The sequence below is a fragment of the Phymastichus coffea genome, unplaced genomic scaffold, assembly GCF_024137745.1.
Source record: "Phymastichus coffea isolate CEN01 unplaced genomic scaffold, Cenicafe_Pcof_1.1 PCOF00137, whole genome shotgun sequence".
Classification (NCBI taxonomy): domain Eukaryota; kingdom Metazoa; phylum Arthropoda; class Insecta; order Hymenoptera; family Eulophidae; genus Phymastichus; species Phymastichus coffea.
In genome coordinates, this window is record NW_026706948.1 from 167,943 (window position 1) to 180,854 (window position 12,912).

Genomic DNA, 12,912 nt, shown 5'->3' on the forward strand with positions numbered 1-12,912 from the left:
GGTATAAATACTATAACCGATGCGAAAACAGCCGGACACAAATAACATTTTATAAAAAAAAATGATCACATGTCACGTATGTCTAATTGTACTTCTCGAAAAAATAATTATTTGTTATTGTACCATTATCTTTATCATAAAAAATAAAAAATATCGTTATCGATAATTCACCTCCTATTTATTCACATAAAAGACATAATTAAGCTAAAATAAATTCACCGAAAAATTGTACCTTCTGTAGTCTAAATTGTACCATCAGTACAATTGTATAAATTTGTTTCTAAAAGAAATAATAGGACAATTATAAAGCTCTACGCCTGCGCAAAGTGCATTTCCGGATGACATGTAAATTGTAACAATTAGTGGTAATTTGTAATTGTCCTATTATTTCTTTTAGAAACAAATTTATAGAATTGTACTGATGGTACAACTTAGACTACAGAAGGTACAATTTTTCTGTGAATTTATTTTTGCTTAATTATATCTTTTATGTGAATAAATAGGAGGTGAATTTTCAATAACGATATTTTTTATTTTTTATGAGAAAGATAATGGTACAATAACAAATAATTATTTTTTTGAGAAGTACAATTAGACATACGTGAGATGTGATCATTTTTTTTAATAAAATGTTATTTGTGTCGGGCTGTTTTCGCATCGGTATACTATAGTGTAGTTTAACATTAGTATAGTCTCCATGGCATAATGTAAGAAGTCGCGCCTGCGCACGACTAGCCTCAGCCCCGCAAAACATTGACTCATGTTATGCTTCATGGCTTCCAGTTTCCGCCCCTGATTCAAGGCTTTTCTTCGATCATGTTTTCCGCTTCTTCTTCCAAATGGTTCAAAAATATTTGTTCAAGAAATAAAGGAACACATCAAAGACATTGAATAATCGCAAGTTTTGGATACTCAACGATCTATTTTCATTTATCAGGATTTAGGGTGAGTCGATTGTATGCATTGTTGTATACATATCTATTTTACTGTATATAATAAGAAGGTACTATATATATATATATTTAGGTCCTTCGGAAAAATGCAAATGAAACTGTAATTAACCATTATATTATCCAAATTGCACTATTTAAACTTCAAAAAAATGGAGTTATGTTGTCATACTCTTTTTAAATCTTTAGTTTTATTTACCTATTAAACATATATATACATAGTAAAATTTAATAAGTGCTTCAAATTTATTTAGAGTGGAAAGCAAAATGTCCGAAGACGAAGATACAACTATATTATTAAACACTACCAATCGTAATTCTGAACCCCTTGTAATCAAATCAACAATCAAAGAGTATGAATATATTCCACCTAAAAAGCTTCGAAAGCCAATACCAAGACATACAGAAAATTTGACACCATTAGTTACAGAGAATCAAAGTGTTTTAGTATCAATTGTTGCTACAATAGCTGGTATTGCATTTGGATATGATATGGGCATTGGTAGACAAATTGCTCCATTAGTAAAAAGGGAATTTGGACTTGACTGCAATGAAGAAAATATGATCGTTAATGTATGGTTTATTGGATGTTTATTAGGAGCAATTGTAGGTGGTAAGTCAATTATTGCATTCACTTATATTTCTTTAATGCTTGAGAAATGTAGTTTTAGTCTTAGTTAATATATTTATATTCAAGTTTAAAATAAAGTTATATTCAATTTAAAAATAAACGTCAACTTTTTTATAGGTTTAGTCATTGATACTTGTGGGCGGAGATGGACAATGATTTCATCTCTTATCTTTTTAACGTTTGGATCAATGCTATCTGCACTAGCGAACCATTATGTGTTATTTTTAATAGCAAGAATAATTTGTGGGTATTCTGGAACAGTATCAGCGATGGCTCATTGTATTTACATGGCTGAAGTTTCCAATTTTAACAAACGTGGATGTAATATAACATTGCATCAAGTAGGAGCAGCAGCTGGTTTACTTTTTGCAGTCATAGCAACAGCTAGTAAAGATGAGGATTACCAATGGAGGTTTGCTGTTGGGGTTACATCAGTACCTGCTATGTTTACTTGTATCACCACAATCATATTTCTTCAGAGATCACCTTCATTTTTATTACTAAAAAGAGTGGTTAACGTTCCTAGAGTGCCAGTGAAAAATTCTTGGTGTTATGTTTTTGAGACACTCATTGTCATGATGGTAATGCTTGCTCTCAGACAGGGAACTGGAAAACAGCAAGTTCTGTTTTATGCACCACGACTATTTGCCATTTTAGGAATATGCTCAAGTATGTACTAAATTTTATTATTTTTTGTAATTTTTTCTTTTTATAGTATCGTAATAATTGTTATAATTTTATAGATATTGCTAAAACTACATCCATGATTGCTCTTGGAATAGTTAGAGTTTTCAGTACTATATTATGTCTGATTGTTGTGGAAAGATGCGGTCGTCGAACAGCATTGATAACTTCGGCGACTATTTGTATGACATCGGTATCTCTTTTATCTTTATTAGCTACACTTGACCGAGGTGATGAACTATTAAACTTCCCTAATGAGCCGTGTACTATGGTATCACACAATAACTTTGGAAATGAGTTTTTCAATAAGATGAAATCTATTTCCCCAACTGATTCGCCACCACCTTTTCCATTTTTGCCTACACCACTAGCCATAACAGCTCCCAATACTGAAACGTGGACCCAAGTAAAAGCCTCGTGTGAGGTAAGTGTTCTTAAATTAAGTATTGTTATACTTTAGTAAATTCATAATTTTATTTTATAGATGCAAAATATCGTTACTACTGATGGACTTACTGGAGGATTGAAGATTCTAGCTGTTATAACTCTACTTGTATTTGAATCAGCTTATGCATTGGGATTAGGACCTGTACCTTTATTGACCCTAAGTGAAGTTTTTCCAGCAGCTATTAGAGGAAAATGTGTGGGTTTTTCTGTGGTAATTCTATGGATTGTTCATATGTTACTCTCAGAATCTATTGGGAGAATGACCAGTAAGTTAAATTAACACTTCTATACTTGTTTATGTGAAAATAAGTACAATACAAGTAAATTGACAGCTCTAAGCTAAAAATCTGACATTTTTTTTGCTTCATATGGAAATATTTTCCAAGTCGAATTAAAATGAACATGTTTTATATGTGTATTATATTATGTTTTAGGAGCTATGACTTTAGCAGGCACATATTTATTCTATAGTTTCATGTGCCTTATTGCAATACTATATGTATTCTTAATCTATCCTGAAACTAAAGGCAAATCATTGAATAGAATTGCCCAAGAATTGCGAAAAATTCCTTTGGCCACTCGTATATGCAATAACATGCGAAGTTTACCTACAATTTGTCACATAGAATGGATTATCAATTTTGGAGAAAAGGCAAATCAAAGCACACCAATATAAGAACGATTTGGAAGTTTCATGAACTACGGCTTTCGATCAAATCATCGATGTGCTCTTGAACTCGTTATCTCAATTGGCAGCTTTAAAATTGTTGGTAAATTATTAGTTAGCATTGGCAGCATTATTATTCAATTTAAATCAAGATACGAAAATACTAATGTATTCAGTAATATCTTTGGTATCCCAAACAATTGATAGGTATACCTATTTTAATTGTTACTGTATAGAAATTGAAATGGCTTTTCTAAAGTCTTCCCAATATTTACGTTAAAAGTTGTGCATAAATTATTAAAAATTGTATATAAGCAGACATTTATTTTCAAATTAATTGAAATAGAAAAGATACACGACATGTATTGAATACCAAATGCTGAAACATGTGTTCTACAAACTGCAAAAACTATTTAGAAATTTGTAATTTCTTTAATTTAAACATCGCCAAACATTTAATTAGGATGACAGCAGATATTTCATTGTCATTTGGAAATTTATGGTGAATTCATACAAATATGTTGTAATTGTCAATAGCTACAATAACTGACATTAATTTTGACAATCTGAGAAAGTAATAATTACTTGATATATGTCTAGAGTTCATATTAAGTATTATATCTTAAAATACTGTTAATCACTGTTAAGGTTTTAATAAATGAATAATAAGCGTTAAATTGCAAATACATACAGTAAAAAAAAAATATACTTAATACATTAAGTATTAGATCGAGAACATTTAAGAAAGTAAGATTTATACAGCTAATACTTTGAATGATAATAAAAATCAAAACTTGAAGATTTTAATTTGAAAATTTTATCTCGGGGATGTACAACAAAAAAAACAATTTTGTAAATATGAGTATGTACTTAAGTGAAAAATTTAATAATTGCGTATGTTTTTTATACATTTTCTGTAGGTATTATATTAAATCATTTCAAATTTTTTGTTTTTACATTAAACATAAACTAGTCATTATGTGTATTTGAAAAAAGTATATGAAATAGAAATATTTTACAAATCATGATAGATAACGAACTAATGACATAAATGACGTGGAGATTCAAATATTATTCAGGAGAATATGAGGAATCAATTTATCTACACTGCCTAATTTTTACTGAATTGTTTTAAGGTCTACATAAGAGAAATTTTAGAATAAGCTTTTATTACAAGTAATGGTTTATACATTTTTAAAATTATTAATTCTAAAAATAATGTTTATTTTACTAGCTAACCTTTTTATGTAAAGAGAAAAAAACTCACAAAAAATTTTGTCATTTTAAATTAGTTTATAAAATGTAGTATATAACATATTAAATATAAATATATATAAGAATATATTATAAAGGTTATGATTATATATAAACAAATTGGTCGTAAATTATATCTTTTCATTTCGATGATAAATCGAAGTTAATAGACATTAAGAAGACTTTTAATGTAAAAAAAGTGAAATATTATTTTATGTGATCTGTAACATGTATCGCTAAAATAACTTATGATCCTAGGGATCTCTTTAATAAAATATTACGTTTACGTATGATTTATTGTCGTGACTTTTATAATTCCTATTTTATATCCGTACTGATGAATTACTTGGGAAACATAATAGACAGTAATAAGACATTGTACAATTTTGTATAAAATTGTATTTCTATTGTAATATATTTACATGTTTATTCATTTTGATATTTATTAAAAAATTGAAACGAACTTTCTTACAAGAATACAAAAATATTCGAATATTTATGAAGAAAACCATCAAAGTTTAATATAGTCTCAAGCTCAACGTGAATATTCTAATAGAATATTAAAATACTGAATAAGAAACCTTATGTGAATTTTTCATCAAAATAATGAATGCACAAATTAGTAATAAGTTTGCAGAGTTTTAAGCACTATAAAAATAGCTAAATAATAGTTATTTACACAAGTTTGAAATAGTGCCACTTAACATTGGTGAAATAGACTGGCCGCAAAGTCGATATAATAACAGTTTGAAAATACATTTGTAATACTTTTAGTTTCTTTCTAATTTGAAAAAGTATTCATGAAAATGAACAAATATTTTGAAATTATCTCGAGTTAGTGCATATCTAAATAAATTGATTATAAGGAATAAAACGTATAAAACTACTTCGTTGTCATTAAATTTTTGCAAACTTATATCGATAAACTTTTCTACAAAACTTATAACTTAGATAATAAAAATATTCATAGTATGAAAAAAATACTCAATGTACAATAAAGTTTATGTTTAAAAACATAACGCGATCACAACCAAAACTTATGGAAGCCCATACGATTATCTGTAGAACAAAGTACTACAGAAATGGTTTTATTAATATTGAGTGACTGTAGACGTTGTAATAAACAAATCTTTTTTAACGCATTTAAAAGGCATTTGTAAGTTGTGCGTACAATGAAGTATAACTTACATAGAAGGTGTTGATTATCGAGCCTTAGAGATAATTTTAGCATTTGGACTGAATGTTCTTTTTCTACCCCAGCCCTGAAATCTAGGGGGTGATAAAACTTGTTTCAAGAAAATACTTCGTTTTTCCTTAAAAGTATCGGAAAGTTTGTTTTTACTATCTACAACAGATGGCGAAGATTTTGCAGTTAAATTTTGTTTGTCATAATTAAGAGATGAATCAAAGACGTCTTGATCATTAAAGATAACGGAAATTCTCTTGTTCAAAGAATTTAACTGCTGCCTATTTGAATTAATTTTATTGTGTAGAGGAGGAGCGACCATACTCACTAACTGATCATTTAATTTAGGTTCAAAACGTTCTCGCAGTATTGAAAATTTTCGCCGAGGACGATTGATTGCTCGTCGTCGCTTATCGATACTAAAAGGAGTTTTTGTTGTATCAGAATTTTTATTGGATGATGTATCCGATTTTTCCGAGCATGTCTCAATTGCGTCGTTTATGATTTCTGTTGTGAGTGTAAATGCGACTTTCTTTTCTGTTACCTCGTTATCCATATTATTTTTCATATCTAAATTTACTTGTGTTAAAACATCCTTTTTCGTTTCTTGTGAACTATTTGTTTGATTTGCATGACTTTCACTACTACATTTCTGTAAATTAATGCAAAGTTACTCACTTATACATATTAAAAAAAAGTTTTTAATAATTAAGATAAATACCTGAGCACCAAGAGCATTCATATCAACATAAACATTATCTTCTTCGATAACTTCATGACTTACGCAGTTCTGTGTATCCGCTTTTGGGTTTAGAATAGGTGAATCCGACAGTATCGCATTGATTAACGGCGTTGTGCCACTCGAATCTTTCAAGCAGTACTTAGTCATTTCACGGATGAAGTTAAGTTTGTCGTTATTCCGATCAGAAACGAGAGAACCAGCCCAGGGATCGGAATAAGTAAACGTGACGTTACTGTAGTCGTTGGCAAATAGAACTTTGGTGAGTCGAGCTTGTTTCATCAACAAAGCTTGTTTTTGTTCAAGATCTTCCCATTGAGATTCGGTTCTGTGATACACATGCCTCGGTGAATTTTCGGCTGTGCACTTTCGAATCTCGTCAATAGTCGCCACGAGCGAACTCACCGAACAAGTATTGCTCGAGTTATTGAAGGCCATTCGAAGCTCTGGAAAGCTACTGTGATCCTCACGTTCCTCGAGGATCGTATCGAGAGCCAACATACCACCTTTTTCATCAATGACTATTGGTTTTGCACAGAACAAATTCGTCTGATCTTGACTCTGTAAAATTTTCACATGTTTATTCGTGTAATAAATTAATGATTAAAATATCAATGCTATTAATATAACGGAATATAAATTACGTGAGAGTCATCGGTGGATTCAGAAGTCATCGTTGAAGATTCCTCAACAAGCGCTTTATTACTTAATGATTCCCAGTCCACTAAATCATAGATCAACGTATCAAGGTAATCATCTTGCCTTGATCTCTTCACAATTTTCTTCAAACTAGCGTAAGTAGCATCGGAAAAGTCGGAACTGGCGGTCGTTCCGGTGGCAGTACTCGTTAACGTATCTCTTCGCCTGTCCCTAACAACGCTATCGTCGTGTATATAAGTTTCAATGTCCGTATAGCCTTGCCAGCTTCGAATAAACCAAGGCGGTCTCGCCACTCCTAGAGGACAAAGATTTTCGTAATCGTGAATTGATGTTACATGGCTCATAGTCTCTTCTTCTAGCTGCTTCTGCGATTCTTCCGATTTGTCTGATAACTATTTTAATAATACGATTAAGAATATGTTTTATAAAATACTGGGAGTGATTTTGTTAGATTCGATCAAGTGCTTACAGTACCTGAGCTGTGACTGCAGTATCATCACTTTCAGATATTGCTGGGGTACTTAGTCTACCACGAACAAGGATGCTTTCAGGAATTATAAGATCACAGTTGTTGTCCGTGATGAGACTCTTAATTGGTAAATCAAGAATCCCAGTATCTATACTCTTGTCCGGAATATCGATAGGAAGTTCTGAATTTGACTTAAGCTTATCGAGCGAAGAAAAGCTTTTCTCTACGTAATTATCTTCGTCGGTAATCAGCTCGAGACCAAGCTGGGTCAATGAACATATACCACGACGCTTTTGCGAGCATAATTGCGTTTCCAACTCAAAGGTACACTGTAAAACGTAAGAATTACGTTTGAGAAAGGTAAATTAATTAAAATGTCAGATGTAATATACTATAATTACCATTTCATCCGGCTTCAAATCCAATTCCACTTCCGAGCAAATACCACGACGTTTCTGTCGGTGAAGAGAATCTGTATTTGTATTCATGATAGAATCAAGTTTTTCGATCGATATGTCGATACTACACGAATCCTTGTCCACCGTAGATTGATTCTGTAATTTTTCGATTGACACGTCAACGTTCGTTACCTTGTTGTCCTCAACGACTACTTGAACGGTAACATTGGTCTCGTCATTTTTCATGAAGCTTGTGTTCAAAATTCCTTTCTCCATTGACTCTGTATTTTGAACGATATTGGTCAAAAGAGATGTTTTGTCTGCTGTTATATCCGGAACGATACTTTCCACAGAGTCGTTTGCAGCATTATGATTGTTAAGCTTTTTCGGAGATCTACTGTTGACAAATTTTTAGTAATGTTCAAATAATTTTTTGATTGTAATTGACTTGACCATTATAAAGAATAAAATGCAATATTGAACTCTAAAATACCTGATACTCTTACTCGGCGACACTTTTAATGATAATTCGGGATCAGCGCAAGCTCGCTTGCAAAGTTTAATGGTTTTGACGTTTTGAAACATGCACAAATGCATAAGCATACTCGCTGAGCCAACGAAGGTACCTCCAAGGATCAAGACCGTCGATACTATTAGTACGTTGGCCGGAAAAAGATGTTTGAAGGACACGAGGTAGACAATATAGAATGTAGCATTCTGCAGAATCATCACAGAATAAAAGACGCAAACGTTGTAACGAATTCGATTGTCTGTCAATCTGAAGAAATCGAAAAAGTAAACGACGCCTATTAAGCATTTGAACGCTAACTCTTCGAATGTTGATATACAGAAGTTCGGAGGTTGTTGAATAATCCACACCGTCACTCCTAAAGTATGAATTCCTAAAATATTAATTACAAATGTGATTCAAAACTGAACATTTCATGAGATAATAATTCATGTGATAGTAATGAGTAGTGATTAGCGAACTGAAAAGATAAATGTACCAAAAGTAACGAGTATCCAAGTCTTGAAACATATGGCAGCTAAGACCAGAGCGGCGATCCTGGCGGCGAGCATTCCTCCTCTCCAGAATCCTTGTATCATCATGGACGACCAGGTAAATTGAGACTTATCCTGATTAGCTCTGTTCGTGAGCAGTGCATAAGCGCTTAGCGCCCATGTGACCGAACAAAGGGATGTAATCACCGATGCACCTGTGAACATCACGGGATCACATAGAACGTATTCGATTTCACAGGACGTTGATAGTGCACGTCACACGAATGTACAAATACATTGAACTATGTCGTACTACAGCTAATCAATGCAGTGAATGAAGTAAATTGCAGTGCGATAATTTTTCAAGTTTTTTCTTTATGTGACGTTAAGCAATAATATTTTTTTTTTATTATTGTATATTTATCTTGTTTTATTTTGCTGCCTGACTTGTAATTTTGTTTGTTTGTTTGCTTTTTTTATTACTCCAAGTTTAATTACAATCTGTTTAACATATTGAGACAATAAGTCAATGTTATTACAATATGGTTATATAAAAATGAAATTCAGAGGAATACTCAATGGAGTATTCTATCTTATATTTTTATGCGATTTAGAACAAAGTTTTATTTTCGGAACAAAATTGTAGTTCTTTATGGAAATGTCAGTATAGCGTACTATCATGTTTTGAATTATCGTGTCTTTCTATACATATCAGGAGCTTCAGTCTTCCCACAGAAGACAAACTGCCAACACTCTTTTCTACGCAAGTAGTTGTAAAAGCTGCGTATTAATACAACGCAATTAAAAATAGTAATGATTTCGAATTAAACTAACGTCTCAAAGGGTTCCCATCTAGATGTGAGTTTTGCTGTGCTGTTATGGAAAATTTACTTTTCAACACTCTTAACAAACCAAAATCACTAATAACGCAGAGAAAGTTTATTGATATATTAGAATATGAGTGTAAGTTCAATTTAATTTATTTATTTACATAGCTTTTAAACTTTAATCAAGTATTCAGATCATAATGAAAATTGAAATAAGTATGACAGTTCAGTCAAGAGACAATTTAGATAAACATTTATCAAAGACGTTCGCGTTTCCTGTGAATACGATAAATTTCTATTTAGCCACACATCACTATTTCGATTTGGTTTTAATGCTTTAATTTGGTTTTTCACAGAATCATTTGAAGCTTTTACTTTTGATATTATGTTTTGGAGTGATTTGTTTATTCGTGATACAAAATCTACCAGTTAAGAAGCATAAATATATTGCTCATAAAATGCAAGTGATGAAAATAAATCATAATGAGATTGAAAATAAGAAACGGAACAGAAAAATAGCTGAGCCACCCAAAAAATTACTTTTACATTTGAATCACGAATTTAAAAATAGAAAAAATAGAGTACAATTATTTTGTACGTACATAAAAACTCAAAATAACTCTTCACTGCACAAAGCGATCGCAAATTTAATCATCGATGTGTAAGTATTGTTTACAAACGATTTTACTTCCAAAAAAATAAAGCGGAGTTAATAAAAAATTATTCAAAACGTGCTTGTAGAAAACATAATTTAACGTGGTGCCCAATTTACAAATCTGCTAGCTCTATGTGGATGAAAAATTTTGCAGCGCTTAGTGGACTCACAACACCAGATTTTCATCTAATAAATAATAATAATTTAGATTATAATTACATCGTTAAACAGAAATTCCAATTCTTGAAAAAAGATGAAGAAAAAATTAAAGTAAGCCGCATTTTAAAAATAGCTTATGAAAACAAACTTTTGTTGCATTATTAAAGATATTGTAAAGCATAAAAATACTAATTAAGTTCGTAATGTTTTCAGCAAATACAAAGCACTATAAAATTTATAATAGTCCGGCATCCATTCGAAAGACTTTTATCAGCTTATAGAGACAAATTGGAACACATGCAAAGTCGAGAATATTATTATACACGTTATGGACAATACATCACACGTAGATATCGAGTTAAACAATCAAATCTTACCAATCTAGAACCATCATTTACAGAGTTTTTGCGTTTCATAGCCAAAGAAAAGCATTTTGACGAACATTGGGTTCCATTTTTCGATTATTGTCAACCATGTTCTATTAATTATAATTTTATTTTAAAATTCGAATCATTGAGTGACGATTCCAATTATTTTATAAGAGAAAATAATTTACAGTATTTTTTAAGTTATGTGAGTAATGCAAGAGAAAATACAAGTTCTCAAGGTATAACTAACGATTTAATCGCGGAAAAATATTTTCGGGTAATACCAGTTAAATTACTTTCAAAAATATATAAAATTTATGAACTTGATTTTCTTTTGTTTTCATATAGCCCTGCTAAATATTATTATATGACAAATGATTCCGTTAATTTATAATATTTTATTTTTAGTAAATGATAAGATCATGAGTCACTTACTTGTCCAAAATGATAAGTATTGTAATATGGCCATGATATAAACTTGTAGAATAATTTGAGGAACTGATATTAACAAGGTTGTAAATAGATTCAGTGTAAAAGCATCAATTTCCAATCTCAATTGTCTATCTTTCTCTTCTACATTCATTTTGGTTTTGATTGATTTGAAAACTGAATAAAGTAAAGTACTGAATCTGTCAAATAAAAATTAAAATAAATTAAAATTAAAAACTATATTGGAATTATTGTTTTTTAAATGAAATTTTTACCTATGTATCACAGCAAATTGAAATATATGTGAAATCCATTGATGAAACTTTAACTCTCCATTACTTTGATACCATCTTAAACTTAACATTTGCAAAAAGGATGATGGCACAACAGCCAAACAAAGTGTATAGATAGACCATGATTTATGTCCATTGATCCAATGTTGAATCGTCACAAAAGTAACTACGACGAAGTATTTTTGACGTAAGATAAACAATTATTTATTATAAAATCCTCGTAAATAATTTGTAGAAATTAGTCAAGTATATTTATAATATTCAAATAATCTAAAATAATATATAAACATTTGAAAAAATTTATCAGTTTCATCGTATAAGTAACCAAAAATAAGAGGTAAGTTGATTTTTTTTATCATTACAGGAGGATAAAAAGCGAGAGCCAAAAATTGCAGTTTATTGAAACATGTGAAGCTACAATAGTATAAGGGTAAGCGATGATGAACTAACCTGTGATGAGGGTCGCAGCGAAAATAGCGATGCTGAGCAGGTAGAAAAAGACGCGGAGACCGTTGTAGGTGTTACATTCGTTAGGACGCTTGTCTGGCATTTCGGTGCATCGATGCAAATCTTCGATTTTCGTTGTTCCTGGAGATTCATCCGGCTTAGATTCCGACGCCGCCATCTTCTCCGACGGACGCTGAATCGGTTTATTATTTAAAGTATATTCTATACGAAACAAAAAGGGGAGGCCAAAACAAAAAAAAGCGCACGAAAAGGCTCTCGACCGTAAAACGAAAAAAAATACTGGCCCCCTGAGCCGCGCGCCTGGCGCCCCTTCCTTCAAGCTTCACTTTTTTCTATCGAAACCGACGCTCAAAGCGTCTTCGTGACAAAACGCGCGTGTCATCTCTTCACCAAACTACTGCAGCACCGCATTTGTTTATATTGCAACTTTTTAAATACAACAAACCACCTGATTGGTCACAGCTGACTGTTTCACCTGCTTTTTTTGTTTTCTTACCCACGCAGCTGATTCGCGACTACCTTCACGGCGCTAGCTTCTAATTCTAACCTCAAAATCGTAGCAGTATTGTTTATAATACAAGTTTTGAAATAGGATACTGTTGCGCCGTTGCTGCAAGTGTAGGTCA

General features: G+C 31.5%; 2 protein-coding genes across 2 annotated transcripts; one reads left to right on the top strand and one right to left on the bottom strand.

The window, feature by feature from the left end:
* Positions 1-763: 763 nt before the first annotated feature.
* On the top strand, positions 764-4,905 carry LOC131671875 (solute carrier family 2, facilitated glucose transporter member 10-like). The gene is made up of 6 exons (XM_058948656.1): positions 764-945; positions 1,205-1,563; positions 1,699-2,250; positions 2,325-2,689; positions 2,750-2,978; positions 3,147-4,905. The coding sequence occupies exons 2-6, from the start codon at positions 1,218-1,220 to the stop codon at positions 3,386-3,388; spliced, it is 1,734 nt and encodes a 577-aa protein (XP_058804639.1). The 5' UTR covers positions 764-945; positions 1,205-1,217; the 3' UTR covers positions 3,389-4,905.
* A 273-nt stretch (positions 4,906-5,178) lies between these two features.
* Positions 5,179-12,651, bottom strand: LOC131671874 (uncharacterized). The gene is made up of 10 exons (XM_058948655.1): positions 12,269-12,651; positions 11,801-11,984; positions 11,532-11,725; positions 9,093-9,302; positions 8,579-8,987; positions 8,089-8,482; positions 7,693-8,016; positions 7,203-7,610; positions 6,541-7,119; positions 5,179-6,471 (listed from the first exon to the last, which is right to left on the bottom strand). Exons 1-10 carry the CDS (start codon positions 12,441-12,443, stop codon positions 5,836-5,838), a joined length of 3,513 nt encoding a protein of 1,170 aa, XP_058804638.1. The 5' UTR covers positions 12,444-12,651; the 3' UTR covers positions 5,179-5,835.
* Positions 12,652-12,912: the final 261 nt, after the last annotated feature.